This window comes from Mustela nigripes, chromosome 5 (assembly GCF_022355385.1).
Source record: "Mustela nigripes isolate SB6536 chromosome 5, MUSNIG.SB6536, whole genome shotgun sequence".
Taxonomy (NCBI): domain Eukaryota; kingdom Metazoa; phylum Chordata; class Mammalia; order Carnivora; family Mustelidae; genus Mustela; species Mustela nigripes.
Genome location: NC_081561.1, coordinates 68,850,857 through 68,871,020, shown reverse-complemented (window position 1 = coordinate 68,871,020; position 20,164 = coordinate 68,850,857). Strand labels below are relative to the sequence as shown.

The 20,164-nt window shown below is 36.3% G+C and overlaps 1 protein-coding gene across 2 annotated transcripts in view; it reads left to right on the top strand.

Moving 5' to 3' along the window:
- The window catches only part of CEP85L (centrosomal protein 85 like), a 182,153-nt gene that overhangs the window by 39,984 nt on the left and 122,005 nt on the right, over positions 1-20,164 (top strand). For both annotated transcript variants that reach the window (XM_059400619.1, XM_059400617.1), the window contains exon 3: positions 15,886-16,673. In XM_059400619.1, the coding sequence (XP_059256602.1) occupies positions 15,886-16,673 (788 nt within the window). The remainder of the gene's footprint in view (positions 1-15,885; positions 16,674-20,164) is intronic.

Genomic DNA, 20,164 nt, shown 5'->3' with positions numbered 1-20,164 from the left:
CATTCTTTTTTATTCTAATTCTTTAAAAACTTAAAATCTGCATGTGAGTATAGAGTAACTGAATACAATATAAATGCTCTATGAATTACAGCTATCCAGTTATAAATGACCGTTACATAAATAGAAGTTCCTTTTTTCTTTCCAACCCATAGCTTCTAGAGGTTCATTTACTTAATAAGCATTTACTGAATAACTAACTGTCTTTCAAGAACGGCAGAACCGCAAATATCAAAATAGAGGAGAAGATTACATCAGAATCTCAGCATGAATGGGACTCTAGGACAGAACGATATTCTTAAATTGCGACTGAGTGATTTGCTTTTAGCTCTAGTATTTTGGAATTTCAAATAATGCTAGATAAGAGTGTGAGTTTTTTTAAAAATATATTTAACAAGAAGTTGAGGTACTAATTTAACATTAGTGGTATGACCTTTTATACCACTAATTCATGAGGTGTCAAATCCAGGTTGGTAGGAAATAGATCTGTGACATGAGGATCTGTGTGTCTGCAAGACCACCAGATTGTAACATAGGCCACGCCAGCAGCTACCTGTTTCTTCCGAGATTTTCTTTGGTGAGACCTGGAGGTGGTAAACAGCCACTGTTACCACAGAAATTAATTTGAGAGGGAGTTGAGTTTGAAGTATATATGCAGCACTCGTGTAGCATATAAGCTAGATGTCGTGCCAGAGTTGAATGATAAAAGGAGAAGCCAGAGGAAACTGGGAGCATAGGACCCTGTGGCAGTAAAATAATTTAATTTTTGCCTAGGCTGCCTTTGTAACCTTCCATGGGACAGTCTTCCTCACCCTTAGGACACTGAGCCTGGGAAGCAGGCTTGCAAGCAGTTCTTTTATATATATATATTTAAAGATTTTATTTATTTGGCGAACAGAGATCACAAGTAGGCAGAGAGGCAGGCAGATAGAGAGAGGAGGAAGCAGGCTCCCTGCTGAGTGGAGAGCCTGATGGCAGAGCTCGATCCCAGGACCCTGGGATCATGACCTGAGCTGAAGGCAGAGTCTTTAACCCACTGAGCCACCCAGGTGCCCCTTCTTTTATCTTTTTAAATCTGAGTTCTTTTTTTTTTTTTTTTTTTAAAGATTTTTATTTATTTATTTGACAGAGAGAAATCACAAGTAGATGGAGAGGCAGGCAGAGAGAGAGAGAGAGGGAAGCAGGCTCCCTGCCGAGCAGAGAGCCCGATGCGGGACTCGATCCCAGGACCCTGAGATCATGACCCGAGCCGAAGGCAGCGGCCCAACCCACTGAGCCACCCAGGCGCCCCTAAATCTGAGTTCTTAAATGTAGCTTCTAATAGTCAATTTGGGGTTAGTTTTCAAGCATATTTATATACTTTACTGAAAAAATTGGTACAGATAGAGTTAAATTTTTTACTTTGGTAATTCCCAACTGCTAATTTGTATTAGAGATAATTTTCTTATCTAATTAACCTCATTTATTTCAAAAGGAGGGACTGATAAAGATGGACTTCAATTTAATCATATCTTCTTTAGTTAGTTGTTTTTACTAGGAAATAATAGGGCTATTTAATAATAAAAATTTTGAGGTCATCCTGTGAATATGTATATATATCAGAAGGGAAAAAAATCAGAAAAGTTACCAGTTGGTGCATTGTCTTTATTTTGTGAAGGAGTGAAGGCCTTGTCAGGTAAGGACTTGTTCGTCATTTATTTCTTCATAGAGTCTATATTTACTGAGTGTCTACTGTGTGTGGGATACTGTGCTAGAGTAGGGGTTAGGATTAACAGAAAATTTCCCGTTCCTTATGTATGTAAACTCTAGTGGAGAAGACAGATAGGAAATAATTAACATAAAATAGCAGCGTGATACCTGAATCCACTGGATTAGATGAAAGACTCCTGGCAGAAGTAATGTTTAACCCAATGTCCAAAATGTAAGTAGGAGCTGCCAGGGCACAAGGAGGAAGGCAATAGCATAGTCCCAGCCAGGAAGGTGTGAGATTCTGGGGATGGAACAGAGGACACCAGACTGGATACAAGGAGACAACTTCTGTTGCAGGTAGGCGCCTTAGTGACTTCTTCATAAAAAGAGAGTGGGAAAAGAGAGCATGGGGTGATTCAGGAGATATGTAGGAGGTAATAACAGTGCATTCTTTGTATTTAAACAGCTCTCTTTAGATGGAATTCACAGGGGTGCCTGGGTGGCTTAGTGGGTTAAAGCCTCTGCCTTCGGCTCAGGTCATGATCCCAGCATACTGGGATCGAGCCCTGCATTGAGCTCTCTGCTCAACAGGGAGCTTTCTTTCCCATCTCTCTCTGCCTGCCTCTCTGCCTACTTGTGATCTCTCTCTCTGTGTGAAATTAAAAAAAAAAAAAAATCTTAGATGGAATTCATATACTGTAAGATTCAGCTATTTTAAATTTCTAATTCAGGGGTGGCTGGCTTGCTCAGTGGGTAGGGCATGCAGCCCTCAAGGGTTGTGAGTTTGAGACCCATGTTGGGCATGGAGCCTTCTAAAAAAAGTAAAGTGTACGATTTGGTGGCTTTTGGTGTAGTCACAGAGTTGTATATCACCAGTATTACATTTAGGGCATTTTTCATTATCCTCAAAAGAAACCCCACACCCCTTACCTGCATACCAAACACTAATTCCCCCAGCTCTAGGCAGCCACCAGTTTTGGAGGATGTCATAAAAAGTTGTTGTCTTTGCTTATGTATTTTATTACAGTGACTAGGTTTTAGTAGTTTAATTTGCCAGATGGTTTCTTTAAAATACCTCATTTTAAGGTGTAAAATGAGTACTCTTGTTCTTAGCTTTTTTTTTTTACTTTTTTCCTCTTTTATGGAAAATTCCAAATTTATGCCAAATTAGAAAGGTAAAGTGATAAAACCCACATGCATAATACCAAATTTATACAATTATAACATATGACACTCATAATAGCTATTGCTGTAGTCTAGCTATCACTTCTCCACTTACTGCATACCCTGGGTAATATTTTTAAGCAAATTGAGAGCTCCCTCTTAACCTTTTAATTATTATAATAGTATTTATTGAGCATTTACTATATAGACATAATGATAAGTTGACATGATTATGTCAGTTAATTAAAAAATTATATTTAAATGTAATTATATACCCATTTTCTAGGTGAAGTAAGTGATAGTTAGATAATTTTCTAACCTGTCGTCTTTGTTTTAGTTTATAAGATGCTCAGCCCATGGTGAATAATACTATGCTTTTGCAGGTTCATAACTTCAGAAATTTCAGACCATAATAATGGCTATTCCAGTAACTGGGCTTCCAGATACTATTTCTAGATACTACAGTAGTCAGTTAGCCTTAACATTAACAAAAATACCTCCATAAATTTTTGCAATATGGAGTTTTGTGCTTTATATGTGATTTAAAAAGATTCTTCATTATAAAATCCTTTGGAGGTAAAATACAATTAACTGTGGTTTTTTTTAACCGATGAAAAAAGAATTAGAGGGGGTTAATAATGTATTTGGGGTTTACAGCTTTTCAAGTGGTAGAACTCCAAAGCTTTGCCTTAACCCCACTGTGTAAGATATCTGTACTCAGAAGTGAGAAACTAGCGGGAAAGAAGTCCTGTGAGGTGTAATTTAGGATGGTATAGGTAACCCTAGACTGAGAAACAGACTCTCATTCTATTTTGAGATTTGTACTTGGTAAAGTAATTTAACCTTTATGGCCTTTAGTTCTTTATTTGCATATGGGAGTAGGTCAGAGATTATACACAGAATATTTTTCTTTACTTGTGAAAGTAAATACTTTAACAGCAGTATTTAGAATAATTATGACTTACATTCTTTTGCAAACTAAATAACTTTTTCCTTTGCTCCTCATCTCTCCTTTGTTTTCTTGTTGATCTACATTATTTCTTGAAATTAATACTTGAATGCTAAATTCTTAAACATGGTATATAATGGCATCGCAGCTCTAGAAGGCTTATAGGAGGTATATTCTGCATCATTATGGACATCATTTTTACTTTCACTGTTATTCATTCATCCATTCATTTATTCACTCAATTTTTCTATTATTTTGTTTTTCGGCCTGGTAGGATATGAATGCTTAAACTTGACCGAGCTGAGCTAAATTTAGTTCATTTTATTTCCCTGTGACGAACCTATGTGTTTCTGACCTTGACAGGCTGTTCACACAGCCATGGCTTTAGGGAGGTTAATGACTTCACATCTCCCCAAACTACAGATGGAAGATAGATGAATAATTTGTTCTGTCATAGTAAGTTTTGTTTCTAAGAAAATTTGCATTTTCAAAAACCACATTCTGTAATTTAAGAGATTAAGTTCTAATTTCATTTGTGAAAATTTTTACAGGAGAGAAATTACTTAGAGTGCCTGCAACTCTGCCTGCTTTTGCGTTTGCTCTCTCTCTCTGTCAAATAAATAAATACAATCTTAAAAAAAAAATAAAATAAGTTTTGTGGAATTCTTGACCTCTTTAAGCTGTACTTCAGATTGTCCTTTAATTAAGTTGCTAATAATCTGGTTGGAGATCAGAAATGCCTTCTGCCCTCTTTGTTTGAAGCCAGCTTCTCATTTTATTTTATAAACACAAATGCTTATGCACAAAATTGCATACTATTGCTATTATGTACAGTTGCTAAAGGAGTAGGCCATACATTTGGCTATAAGGAAACAAGTTTCTCATTATCCTTAAATAAAAACAAGCAGTTTGAGAAAGCATGATTTGTTATGATATTGATAGCTGACATACAGTTTTCCTGATGTTATTGATATTTTTTATGTGATTCTTTTTGTGAATATTTTCAGACTTTATGCGGATATCATATTTTATCAGGATTGCTTTGGCTTTTTGGGGTCTACTGTGGTTCCATACAAATTTGAGGATTGTTTGTTCTAGCTCTGTGATAAATGCCAGTGTTATGTTGCTAGGGATTGCATGAAATGTATAGATTGCTTTGGGTAGTATAGACATTTTAACAATATTTGTTCTTCCAACCCATGAGCATGGAAAATTTTTCCCATTTCTTTGTATACTCTTCAGTTTCTTTTATAAGCGTTCTATAGTTTTCAGAAAAGAAGACTTAGTGTTTTAGGTGTATCTTTTGTAAACATTTTAACTGGATTAAAAATGATTTGGACAGTTCTTTTTGAGTAGATTTGCACTTACTGTGGTGGTGATTGTATTTTGGCACATTTTAAAACCCTATTGTGTACTTCTTCTTTCATCTCAGCTTTTTTTCCCCATCCTTTCTTGCCTTTTGTTTTTGTTTTTGTTTTTTTAAAGATTTTATTTATTTATTTGACAGATATCACAAATAGGCAGAGAGGCAGGCAGAGAAGGGGAGGGGGAAGCAGGTTCCCTGCTGAGCAGAGAGCCCGATGTGGGGCTCGATCCCAGGATCCTGGGATCATGACCTGAGCTGAAAGCAGAGGCTTTAACCCACTGAGCCCACCAGGCGCCCCCTTTCTTGCCTTTTGATTGACTTTTTCTTCATGCCTTTTTCCAAATAAAATTTTTTAATAAAGAAGTTATATACTACCTATGTTTTTTTTAAAAGCGTTATTGAGTATAATCCACATACCATACAATTTACCCATTCAAAGTGTAGAATTTATTGGTTTTTAATATATTTTTATTATTGTGCAGTTATTGCCATAATCTAATTTTAGAGCATTTTTAGCTTCCCTAAAAGAAATCCACTAGCTGTCACTCTGCATCTTCCCTAAGCAACCACTAATCTTTTCTGTCTCTATAGATTTCTTTGTTCTGGTCAATTCATATAAATTGAATCATCTAACATGTAGTCCTTTGTGACTGATTTCACTGAGCATAAAGTTTTTGTTTTTTTTGTTTTTATTTTTTTTAGAGGCTTGCTTTCTTTCTTCTTTCTTTCTTTCTTTGACAGACAGAGATCACAAGCAGGCAGAGAGGCAGGCAGAGAGAGAGGAGGAAGCAGGCTCCCTGCTAAACAGAGAGCTTGATGTGGGGCTCGATCCCAGGACCCTGGGATCATGACCCAAGCCCAAGGCAGATGCTTTAACCCACTGAGCCACCCAGGCACCCCAGCATAATGTTTTTAAGATTCATTCATGCTGTAGCATATACCAGTACTTCATTTCTCTTCATTGTCATATAATATTCCATTCTGTGGACAATACAGTTTATCTTTTCATCAGTCGATAGACATTTCGGGTTGTTTTGGCTTTGGGTCATTAAGAAAAATGTCTCTATGACCATATTTTAATTTCTCTTGGGTATGTACCTAGGAGTGGAATTGCTGGGTTATATGGTAACTCTATAATCTTTTCAGGAGCTGCCGAACTGTTTCTTAAGCAATGGTGTTTTTTCTTTTCTCACCAGCATTGTATGAGGGTTCCAATTTCTCCACATGTTTGCCAGCACTTATCTGTCATTTTGTTGATAGCTCTTCTAGTGGATATGAAGTAGTATCTCACTGTGGTTTTGGTTTGCATTTTCCTGATGACTACATGAAGTCTGCTTAGTAAGTCCATTTGTGTATCTTCTTTGAAGAAATATCTGTTCAAATCTGAACCCATTTTTAAATTGGGCCCTTTGTGTTTTTATTGAGTTGTAAGAGTTTTTTAATATAGTCTAGATACAAATCCCTATCAGATCAATGTTTGCAAAAATTAGCTCCTATCTTGGGGATAGTCTGGGTAGTCTTGTCTTTTTTTTTTTTTTTGTGATAGTCTAATTGGAAGTAAGTTTTAAAATTTTTGATGATGTCTAATTTATCTTTACTTTGTTTTGTTGCTGGACTTTTGGTATTATATAGTAAATATGTATTATATTTATATTTTGGTATTTAGGAAACCACTGCCTGACTTAATGTCATGAATATTTAAACACCTATAGTTTCTTCTAAGAGTTTTATAGTTTTAGCCGTTACATTTAGGGCTTTGATTCATTTTAAGTTAATATTTATGGATGGTACAAGGTAGGGTCATTCTTTACCCTGTGGCTATACAGTTGTACTAGGTCTACCTCTTCTTTTAGCTGTTAATGTAGATGTTATGTAACCCTTAGCTTGACTGTCTAGAATGGTAATTAGAGTCTTTCTCTTCCTCTTGCAGATATAAGGACCTTAAAAATGGAATTCTGGGGTACCTGGGTGGCTCAGTCGATTAAGCATCTGCTAATTAAGTCAATTAAGCATCTGCCTTCAGCTCAGGTCATGATCCCAGGGTTCTGGGATTTTAAAAAAAAAGGAGGGGGGTGGAGGATTTAAGAAAAAAGGGGAAAGCTGATCCACCCTTGTTTTGAGTTATATGTTATAGTTGCAAATCTTCTGATTTTATGTTTTTTTAGCCCACAAATTAGATATTTTTTAAGAATTTAATTTACTTTAACTTTTCTGTGTGTGTTCCAAAATTCATTGTTTAATGCAGCTCACCCAGTGCTCCATGTAATATGTGCCCTCCTTAATATCCACCACCAGGCTTATCCAACCCCCCACCCCTCCAAAACCCTCAGTTTGTTTCTCAGAGTCCACAGTCTCTCATGGTTTGTCTCCCCCTCCAATTTCCCCCAACTTTCTTCTCCTCTCCGTCTCCCAATGTCCTCTTTGTTTTGCCTTATGCTCCACAAGTAAGTGAAACCATATGATAATTGACCCTCTCTGCTTGACTTATTTTACTCAGCATAATCTCCTCCAGTCCCATCCATGTTGATATAAAAGTTGGGTATTCATCCTTTCTGATGGAGGCATAATACTCCATAGTATATATGGACCATATCTTCTTTATCCATTCATCCATTGAACGGCATCTTGGTTCTTTCCAGTTTGGCGACTGTGGCCATTCCTGCTATGAACATTGGGGTACAGATGGCCCTTTTTCCCACTACATCTGTACCTTTGCAGTAAATAACCAGTAGTACAATTGTAGGGTCATAGGGTAGCTCTATTTTTAATTTTTGAGGAATCTCTACACTGTTTTCCAAAGTAGCTGTACCAACTTGCCTTCTCACCAACAGTGTAAGAGGGTTCTCCTTCCTCCACATCCTCTCCAACACTTGTTGTTTTCTGTCTTGTTGACTTTGGCCATTCTAACTGGTGTAAGGTGGTATCTCAATGTGGTTTTGATTTGAATCTCCCTGATGGCTAATGATGATGAACATTTTTTCATGTGTCTTTTAGCCATTTGTACGTCTTCTTTGGAGAAGTGTCTTTTCATGTCTTTTGCCCATTTTTTGATGTGATTATCTGTTTTGTGTGTGTTGAGTTTGAGGAATTCTTTATATATTTTGGATATCAGCCCTTTGTCATTTGTGAATATCGTCTCCCATTCCATGAGTTGCCTCTTTGTTTTGTTGACTGTTTCCTTTGCTGTGCAGAAGCTTTTGATCTTGATGAAGTCCCAAAAGCTCATTTTAGCTTTTGTTTCCTTTGCCTTTGGGGCCATCTTGAAAGAAGTTTCTGTGGCCTATGTCAAAGAGGTTACTGCCTATGTTATCCTCTAGGATTTTGATAGATTCCTGCCTCATGTTGAGATATTTTATACATTTCGAGTTTATCGAAATGGTCAAGTTTCATTCTTCTATACATAGTTGTCCAATTTTCCCAGCCCAATTTATTAAAGAGATTGTCTTTTTTCCACTGGATATATTTTCCTGCTTTGTCAAAGATTATTTGACCATAGAGTTGTGGGTTCATATCTGGGCTCTCTACTCTGTTCCACTGGTCTGTGTGCCTGTTTTTGTGCCAGTACCATGTTGTCTTGATGATCACAGCTTTGTAATAAAGCTTGAAATCATGAAACGCGATGCCCCCAGTTTTGTTTTTCTTTTTCAGCATTTCCTTAGCAATTCGGGGTCTCTTCTGATTCCATTCAAATTTTAGGATTGTTTGTTCCAGCTCTTTGAAAAATACTGGTGGAATTTTGATTCGGGATGACATTGAAAGTATAGATTGCTCTGGGCAGTATAGACATTTTAACAATGTTTCATCTTCTGATCCATGAGCATGAAATTCTCTTCCATCTTTTTGTGTCTTGAATTTCTTGAGGAACTACAGAACACTAATGAAAGAAATAGATATTGTTTTTATTGTTTTATGCAGTTATCATCCTTTGTTTTTTTAGATTTAATTGCATTTAGTTAAAAAAACCCAACTCTTTATTTTTATTATTATTATTATTATTATTATCATCATTATTATTATTTTACAACTCAGGACTCATTTGTCTTCTTCCTGAAAGAAACTAAAGGAATCTTTGTAGTTCCTTTAGTGAGTCTATTGATAAACTCTGTTTTTGCTTACCTGAAAATATATTTTGCCCATGTTCTTTTTTTTTTTTTAAAAGATTTTATTTATTTATTGGACAGAGAGAGAACACAAGTAGGCAGAGAGGCAGGCAGAGAGAGAGGAGGAAGCAGGCTCTCTGCTCAGCAGAGAGCCCGATGCGGGACTCGATCCCAGGACCCTGAGATCATGACCTGAGCCGAATGCAGCGGCTTAACCCACTGAGCCACCCAGGCGCCCTTGCCCATGTTCTTGAAAGATAGCTTACCTTTCTAAGCAAATTCTTGGGTGCCAGTTATTTACTGTTAACCCTTTGAAGATATTATTTCACTGTGTTCTGCATTCCATTACTGTTGTAAAGAAGTTGGTTATTATCCTGAGAGTTCTTTTGTGAATAGTTTGCCTTTTCTCTCTGGCAGACTATTCTATTGTCTGGTTTTTGTAGTTTCCTTGTGATAAACTTTAGTCTTGCACTGTAGCTGTGTATAGTGAATTGTAAACCCTGAGGGGAAGGGATATATTCATATTTTTGTGAGTAATGTATATACATTGTCTTTTCTATCTAGTACAGTCCCTTATATATATTACATTCCTAAGAGAGTCTTTGGTTGAATTATTGTTGAATTTCTTTATATAGCTCTTTTCCCACCAGGATGTAGTTCATAATATTTTACAATATTTATAAAAATATAAGGAATGCTTAGAAATGTTTGTTTGTTTAAAAAAAAAAGGATGGGGTTCATTTGTTTAAAAAAAAGGATGTGGCATAAAATTTTTTTTTCTGATATGATTATAGCATTAGCAGGAAGGGGAAAAAGTAACATGCTATTATATAAAACTTTATTGTCTCTGCATTAGAGTTAAAATTTTTGTTTAAAAATGTAATGTTTATTATAATTTATATTGACAACTATATTAAGTGATTACATTTGATTTTATTTGATTTGAGAGAGATTGGGAACAGGCGTGTGACTTGGGGGCCACAAAGAAAGAGAGAGAGAATCTTAAGCAGGCTTCACGCCTAGCATGGAGCCCAGTGTTGGGTCTGATCTCATGACCCTGAGATAGTGACCTGAGCTGAATTCAAGAATTGGATGCTTAACCACTGAGCCATCCAGGCACCCCTAACTAGGTGCTATTTTTTTTATAAGATTTCACTTATTTATTTGACAGACAGAGATCACAAATAGGCAGAGAGGCAGGCAGAGAGAGAGAGAAGAGGAAGCAGGCTCCCCACTGAGCAGAGAGTCCAATGGGGGGCTCGATCCCAGGACCCTGAGATCATGGCCCAAGGCGAAGGCAGAGGCTTTAACCCACTAAGCCACCCAGGTGCCCCAGTAGGTACATTTTAAATCAAAATATTTTGATTTGGGGTTATATAGTTTCCTGATTAATTTTTTTAATGTAAAAACTTGTGATTTATTATTGTAATATAGGTCTGAAGGATGTGGTCTTTTTTGAATTTATTTGCTTTTATTTAGGAAGGGTAGAACAGAGAGAGAGACCGGAATACAAGAAAAGATAGAATCAGTGTATTCATCTGTTGCCAGATAACAATAACATGACAGTGAAACAAAAGGTTGAGATTTTGTCAGAATTCAGAACATATTATCTTAAATATTCAGTTGTATTTTCAGGTTACAGCAAAGTCCTCCTCTTATATTTTTCCTTTGCAATCCAAAATCTCTGAAACCTTTAGCTGTACGGTGTTCTCTGTGAGTGCTATAGACCCTGTCCTCTGGTTTTTAAAAGCACTACCCTTTGCTGGTTTCAGATTTCACTGTGGTAACTTAGATGTGGGCCAGATGCCATTGTAATAACTTGCATTGGGATTTGTGGCTACAATTAGATAGGATAATGAAGCACATTAGGAGTTGCATTACATCTATCTCTAATTGCCTTTGTTTCATTAATGCAAAAATAACATTCTTAAGGTGTTAATATATTCTAGACTCATCTTTGAGATATAATGGTCCTTTTTCTAGATACCCATGCTGTCAAATATTTAATTTTTCTTCATTATTTCATGTTGTATGTTCATGTGTATGTATGTGCTTATTGTGTGAATAGACTAGGCTTTAATCCTTAGATTGCTCCATACTGAATTCTGAAAGTCACAGTAAACCAGTTTGTATATTAGAACTCAGATACTGGTGTTGGTTGAACTTGGGATATTTAAGTTTGAAGGCTTCAGAACTGGAATCAGACCCAGACAGAATGATGTTACAGTGAATAGAACAGAGAATCACTTACTCAACAGTGATATTTCCTGGTTCCCTCTCTACTTTAACTGAATCAGGATCTCTCGGAGTAGGGCTCCAGATCCCAGGTAATTGTTTTTGTATGTTAACGTTTGAGAAATTCAGAAAAGTGACTTTTAGTCAATTCTGCTCTCAAAATATAATGTTCTTTGAATAGCATATGTCAATTCTTTTCATATTTGCAGGAGGAAATGCTAGTATCCTGTGGAATTGGTTTTTATCACCAATTATTGATTTTCCACGCAGTTGGGAAATAGCTAGCAAAGGTAGACAGAAAAGTAGCACATTTATCAGATATAAGTAGCAGCTAAGACTGGTGATCTGTGGTCTCAGAGGTTTCAGCTGTAACATGGAAAGTGAGACAGTCACCTGATACATTATTAATACTTAAGTAACAGTGTTATTTGAGATATTTTAAACTCTTTGAGGTCACAAAACAAAACATCTTTGCAATAGTTTGACCAAATGGTAAGATTATGCTCCTTGAAAGGAAATTAGGACACTGTATAAAGTTAAATATGAAAACACCTTTCTCCTTTTCTCCTCTTTTCCATGATGAGGGGTATACCTTTGTTAATTATGTTCCGGGTGTATTCTTCCAGATCGTTTCTCTGCTCATGAATGTAAATGTATTTACATATATTTGCTTATGTGCTTACATATTTTAAATATTGATATATACAAACAAATTGCCTTTCTTCTCTCAAAGGCTATAACAATTTAATTTCTCATCATTGTGGGATATTGTAGCCTTTAATAACTTATGAATAGGATAGGGAACACACTTTAACTATTAATGAATTTGAACATCTTTTTTTTTTTTTTTAAGATTTTATTTATTTATTTGTGAGAGAGTGAGCATGAGCATGAGCAGGAAGGAAGGGCAGAGGGAGATGGACAGCAGGTTCCCCACTGAGAAGGGAGCTTGACTCTGGGCTCTAGACCCCAGGATCATGACCTGAGCTGAAGGCAGACACTTCACTGACTGAGCCACCCACATGCTCTGAACATTTTTTTTTAAACGTGTATTCTTTTTTTGCATTTCTCTTGATTTGTTTTCTGATTTCCTTTGCTCATTTTTAAATTTGGTAGTTAGGTTTTGTTTCGTTTTTAAATTTATTGGAGTTCTTTGTATCCTATGGATATTTAGTCTTTTGTCTGTTACATGACAGAGTAACATTTATTTATTAGCTTTTTTAATGGTGTAATGATAACTAAAATTTTTCTCTGTACCAGAAATTCTTATGAGTCCTTTATGTGTGTTTCTTCATTTAATCTTCACTCTTGTGCTGTCTGCTTTATGGACGAGGGGACTGTGAGGCAAGAAGGTTAGATAAGTTGTTTGAACACATGGCACTAAGTGGTAGAACCAGGATTTGAATCGAAAAAGACTAATTTTAAAGCTGTTATATTTAACCTTTATACTTTGTCTTTACTTATCAAGTTTTTTAAATATAAAAAAAAATTTTCAAATTTTTATTTTTTTTTAAGATTTTATTTATTTATTTTAAGATTTTATTTATTTATTTGACAGAGAGAGTGAGATCACAAGTAGGCAGAGAGGTAGGCAGAGAGAGAGGGGAAAGCAGGTTCCCTGCTGAGCAGAGAGCCCGATGTGGGGCTCGATCACAGGACCCTGAGAGCTGAAGGCAGAAGCTTAAGCACTGAGCCACCCAGCTGCACCAAAATTTTTTTTAAGTTAAAGATCTTTAATGATTTTAATACAAATACTCCGTTAGCAATAGTAACACAGACATGTTCAGATAAATACACACACACTTATGTAGTTGGTAAATAGATATAGTACTATAATATATATTAATACAGATATTTCATACACTTTTAGGGACATGAGTCCTGTTTCTATTTAGAACTGACCTTCAGTAGCATATTCCCTAATTTTTTTCTATTGATTTTCACAATAATCTGCCAATCATTTTGCTTTAATCTGTCCTCAACACTGTTATTGGAATAATCATTTTAAGTATGGTTTTGATCATGTTACTCACTCCTTTGGAAACTTTCAGTGGTATCACAGTTCTTGATGAATGAAGGCCAGGCTCTTTCCTTAATGGGGCATTTGAAGACTTAATTAATTCTGTTTCATCGTTATCTTTTAAGAATTACCTTGAGGAAATTTTTTCTGTTTAGAAAATTTAGTCTGCTCACTGTGATACAGTATCTAGTATACTAGGCTTTGAATCCTGTGGTTCAGGTTCAGATTTCCATGGCATCTTGTTCACATGCATATGTGAATGACATAATGCAAAGCACTGTCATTTCTTGAATTTCTATGTGGTCTGACCTCAGCTGTGGTAGACTGGTTGGAAAGGGGGCGAGAGAATCAAGCATATGTTTTTGAAGCAAAGTTTTCATAGTCAACAAGAGATTTTTCTCTCTTTAGATTGTGTATTGGTACGGGGCTGATGGAGATTGGGTGTGTAGAGCAGGACTAAAGTCCTGCCCCAGCCACCCTAGGGCACAGCCAGTTGGGCTTTTGCAATATCTGACTTTACTTGTTATATGATCTTGAGCAATATACTTAACTTTTATAAATGTTAACTTCCTCCTTGGAGCAACTTTTCTTAATACTACGTACAGCAGATAAATGGAATAATTTGTTTTTTCTTTGGGAGTTGCGTTCTTCTGGCTTCATACTTGGTTCGGTTTGTGTTCTTAATCTGCAGAAGCTTAATGAGGAATTTATTTAAAGGTGTTTAGTACCTCATAGAATGAGGGGTGGGGTGGAAGGTTGGAGAACCAGGCTTAAAATCTTACAGGTAGTTTCCCTCAGTTCACCGTTGAGAACCATCACTTCTCCAGCCCCACCAAGTACCAGTACTGCCCAATTGCTGCCACTCTGGGCCAGACCTTGATTGACTGCTGCTGGGTGCTGTCATTGTGGAAGGCTAATGCCTCTGCTGTTGTTTGTACCAGCCAGAAATAGTAGCTCCATACAGAGCCATTTTCTTATGTGACTCACTTCCAAACTGAGATCTTGTGCAGGTATTTCTGAATTCTACACTGTACGTAGTTGCAGAGTATGTTGGGAATCTGAGGTCTAAAATTAATTTTGGGAGATTAGACTTATAATGTGGGAATTACCCTGAGTATAAAAAGATTCTGCACAAGCTGATGAGAAGCTTGAGCATGATAAGTAAGTGTTCGCTATAGTACTTTTCTTGTGTTCTTCCATCTGTAATATTTTTTTTCTTCATTTCCAGGTGAATAAATTCTGTGCTGGAGTTTCATTGTTAGTCTACCTGGCTCTTTCTCATCTGAGTTTTCTTATGGCCTTTTCATCATTTCTTTTCACATTATTTTATTTCTTTAGGACAACATCAAAGCTCACAAGTAGTATTAAACGTACTCTAGTATGAACCAAACAGTATGGAAAAATATAGAATAAGCTTTGAAAATTGCCTTTCACCACTCTCCTCTTCTCCCCTCACAATTTCAATTATTATCCCCCTTTAAAGTGTCCTCTGATAAAAATTTATAATCTTTAATTTTAATTTAACACATTTGATGATAATTTGTCACTTAATGGTGAGTTCATAGAAGAGAGAGGTCTTTATCTGTGGTTTGGGTTTCACATGGAGCCTACTAAAACTGTTACTGTGTGTAGAAGAAGAATATGTAAAGACTTGACCTAAGGCAATAGCTGTGTCGTCATTTTGGAAGTGAAGGCTTACAACTTAGGGGTTTGGTGAATATGCAGAGAAAGGTAGCAATCTTAGTAGACTCCAGGAGTTATAGCTTGGGAAACATACCATTGAAGGTGCCATTTAAGGCATACTGGGAACGGAGAAACTACTCTGTGTCTGCAAGTATATTACTAGAGTGCTTTCTGATTATATTCCATTATTGCAGGATCTTCTTTACCCATATTTCTGATTTGAATTAGAGTTTGGGGAGATGCTATAATGTTTGAATATGGCATAGGTTTTCACAGTTTAGGAAAGACTGTGAAAAACAACCATTTTCTAGAAGAGTTATTTCTGAGGCTTCAGTGCTAGATAATGAATAAGACTTCCCAGTGGGGAGATGGATTTTTTCTTTTGAAAAAGTAGCAATAATTATGTTAAATAGGGTGACTATAAACCTGTTTTCTAGTCGTTTGTCATCTGTAAGTAGATGGTAAGTGGACATATATTTCATTATATATTCATTTTTAGAAAATAACATTTGAAAATGTTTGGTTTGTTTCAGATAAACATAATAATAACTGCATTTTGATAAAGTGTCTCTGAAAAACTTGTGCTGGGAAACCATATTCAGATATTTGTTTTGGCATTTCACATTTAGCAAATTTTTTTCCCATAAATTATAACTAATTTGACATTCTTTTTTCTTTCCAGATCATTCAACTTCAAGTGGCACATTATCTTTTAAGCCTAGTCGATCATTGGTTACTCTTCCTACTGCCCATGTCATGCCGTCTAACTCTAGTGCTTCAGTTTCCAAACATAGGGAATCATTGACGACAGATGGCTCAAAATGGAGTGCAAGCCTCATGCAAACATTGGGAAACCATGGCAGGGGAGAGCAGGACTCTTCACTAGACATGAAGGACTTCCGGCCTCTACGGAAATGGTCATCTTTATCCAAACTCACTGCCCCGGATAACTGCGGCCAGGGTAGCGTTATACATGCTGATGAGTCAAGGAGTGGTTTGGAAAAGACAGGGAGAGCCAAGGTTTTAACGTCTCAACTAAGAACAATTGGGCCTAGCTGCTTACATGATAGTATGGAGATGCTTAAGCTAGAGGACAAGGAAATAAATAAAAAACGATCGTCAACTCTGGACTGCAAATATAAATTCGAGAGCTGTAGCAAAGAGGACTTTAGAGCTTCTTCCTCCACCCTTAGGAGACCAACCTTAGACATGACATACAGTGCCTTACCTGAAAGCAAGCCCATTATGACAAGTGCAGAGGCCTTTGAACCTCCGAAATATTTAATGCTAGGTCAACAGGCAGTAGGTGGAGTTCCCATTCAGCCTTCTGTGAGGACACAGATGTGGCTTACGGAGCAGTTGCGGACAAACCCTTTGGAAAGTAGAACTACAGAGGACTCTTACAGTTTAGCTCCTTGGCAACAGCAGCAAATTGAAGAATTTCGACAAGAAAATGAAACACCAGTGCAGGTAAGGCTCAAAATCTAGTGTGTGCTTCCCTCCAGTGGATGTTATGAGTACAGTAAGTAGCACACTTGCAGTAAGCATAGAATAGTGTCTGTCCGTTGGTGCAGATGGTTTTGCTTTTCCTTTTTCAACTTACTAAGCATAAATGGTATAAACTCCCAAAGTACTGTTTTGATAAACAAAAGTTAAAAAATATTTGAGGCTGATTAAAACGAAAAACTTAAAATCTTGTACCTAACTTCGTCTTTACTTTCCTTCTCATTTGTTAAGTGAGCATAAAAATGAACAAAGCAACACATTTTCAATTTAAATGTGAAAGAGACAAAGGAACTGGCTTGGTATAGTAGAACATAAACTTGGGAGTATGAGGTCTTGGATTTTGTCTCTATCAGATTCAGAACCTGGATGATTTTTTCCATCTGAGCCTCAGTTTCTTTTTCTGTTCTTCTATTTTTTTTTTTTAATCAGTGAATAATTGACATGTAACATTGCATTAGTTTCAGTTCTACAACATAATGACTTGATACATGTATGTTTTGTGAATTGATCACCACAATGAGTCTTAAGTCTGGTCTGGTTAATGTCCATCAGCATATATGCTTTCAATTTTTTTTTCCTCGTGATAACTTGTAAAATTATCTCTTAGCAACTTTCAAATATATGGTAGTGTATTATTAACTAGAATTATCATGGTGTACAGTAAGTACATCCTTATGACTTGAAGTTTTTTATCTTTTGACTTCCTTCACCCATTTTGTCCACCCCACTCTGGTTCTGGTGAACACCCGTTAGTTCTCTGTGATTTATTTTCTTTCTTTCTTTCTTTCTTTCTTTCTTTCTTTCTTTCTTTCTTTCTTTCTTTCTTTCTTTCTTTTTCTTTCTTTTTTTTTAAGATTCTACATATAAATGTGATGATACAGTATTTTTCTTTGACTTCTTTCACTTACCACAATGCCCTCAAGGTATATTCATGTTGTCACAAATGGCAAGATTTCGTTTTGTTACAACTGAATAATAATCCATTGTATATATACCACATTTTCTTTGTTCATTCATTCATCAGTGGGCACTTAGCTTGCTTTCATGTCCTATCGTAAATAGTGCTCCGGAGGACATAGGAGTGCATATATCCTTTTGGGTTAGTGTTTTCATTTCTTTCGGTTAAGTACCCAGAAGGGGAATTGCTAGATCATATGGTAGCACTATTTTTAATTTTTTGAGGAACCCTTCATACTGTTTTCCATAGTGGCTGCACCAATTTACATTCCCACAAAGAGTGCACAGGTTTGTCTTTTCTCCACATCCTTGCCAATACTTGTAATCTCTTGTCTTTTTGATCATGACTATTCTAACAGGTGTGAGGTGATAGCTTATTGTGGTTTTGATTTGTATTTCCCTGATAGTGATGTTGGGCATCTTTTCATGGGTCTGTTGGCTAGCTGCATGTCTTCTCATTTCTTCATCTATGAAATGAGAAGGTGGAACTAAAGCCATTTTTAAAGTTTTGGTGGTGCTTGATACATATTTAGGTTTATAAGCAAAAAAAAAAAAAAAAAGATTAAGTTGGGTATCAGAATTTATTAATCAGGGGGCACCTTGGTGGCTTAGTCAGTTGAGCATCTGCCTTTGCCTCAGGTCATGATCTCTCAGGGTCTTGGGATCAAGCTCCACATTGGGATCCCTGCTCAGTGGGGAGCCTGCTTCTCCCTCTCCCTCTGCCTGTCACTACCCTTGTTTGTGTGCGCTCTTCCTCTCTCAAATAAATAAAATCTTTTTTCAAAAGAGATTCATTAATCAGTTTGAGGAAAGCATTTTATAAAATAACACATATAAATAAAAGTGGCATGTATCCCCTAAAGTAACATGTAAATATGTACATTTCTTGATGTGGAGATTTTTTTTTTCCAGAGTAATTTCCACAGCTCATTTTACCTGGGAAAGCAATTATCTGTAGAATTTTTTCTATAAATCTTATCATCCGTTTTTTATTACGAGAATTTTCTGAAACTAATTAATTCTATCAGAAATTATAAAATTTCCCTTAGAGAAAACATTTAAAATTAATGTTCATTACTGCTACTAATAAAAAATAGTAAAGATTAAAGGAATATAGCCTTTGAAAGGGTAAGGAGATCCCTTATCTAGAAACCTCTTAAATCTGAGTTCCAAAACATATACACACCTGAATATGCTACATTTACAGGGGAATCCTGAGCACATCTCATGTACCTTCTGTATTCTTGTTTTGGGCACAGTACTGAACAATCTTGATTATATATAAAAACCACATAACCAAAAGGAAGCATTATTATGATGTTTGAAATATAAATCAGAGAAGAGCAATTTAACCAGATTTGTGATTTATCAGTTCAAGTGTTTGAAAGATAGGAAACCTAATTTTTATAATTTAAAAAAAATCTTTTTTTTAAAAAAAAGATTTTATTTATTTATTTGAGAGAGAGCATAGAGGGAGAATGGAAGGAGAAGCAGACTCCCTGCTGAGAAGGCATCCCAATGTAGGACTCGATCCCAGGACTCTGGTATCATGCCCTGAGCCAAAGGCAGATGCCTAAATGACTGAGCTACCTTGGCACTCCAGAAACCTAATTTTTAAAATGCTACAGTATTTTAGTTCTCAAATGCTCTGTGATTATATGAGAACAGGGATCAGGCAGTTATTTCTCCAGCTGGTATTTTTGCACAGAATTGTGGTTGTCCATGGGGTGCTGAGTAATAATTTTCCAACCTGAAGGTGTGATAGAAAGATAACTGAGCAGATTGGATGAATTTAGGGGACTGAGTACTAATTTACTTCTTTTACTCTACTTGGAAAACCCTCTGCTTTGGAGTTTTTCCCAACCTTGAAGCTATGCAAAGAGGATAAGAAGCTTGGAGGTGCACTGTAGAGCCAAACTTACATTTAAATCTTCTGCCTAGTACATGGTAGAGGAAGAAGGCTACTAGAGGACAACATTTGCACACACCCTGGCATGTCCTGCTTTTTGATGAGCTGTATTTGGAAGGGTCTCTTCGTTGTGCTCCTAAGTGTTGTAGTAGAGAGATGAAAGCAGGTAAAGAAAACTGAAGACAGTTCAATTGCCATGTTTAAATGATCACTTCTCTTCTCATTCCCTTCTTGGACTATTACAGAAAACAGTTCTTAAATACCTTCTCCTTGGATCCTGCAAGTGCTGTCTTTATTATAAAAGTTCTTATCTTAGTTGTTTCTTAAAAGACCTTTTAAAGAATTGACTTCCTTTTTGTCTAATTTTTACATAAAGGAAAGAGCCATAGTAAGGATCAGACCATCTGATAAATTGTGAGAACGTGTATGATTTTCAGGCACAACTCCTAAACTCTCACCATGAAAGAAACCTCTCTCTTTACAACCAAGGAAAGGAATTTGGCAGAGTCATAATCTAACACCACCATAGATTTATATAGAACCTAGTAGCTCTCAAGAGTGTTTATCTCATTTGATCTGCACAGTTTCT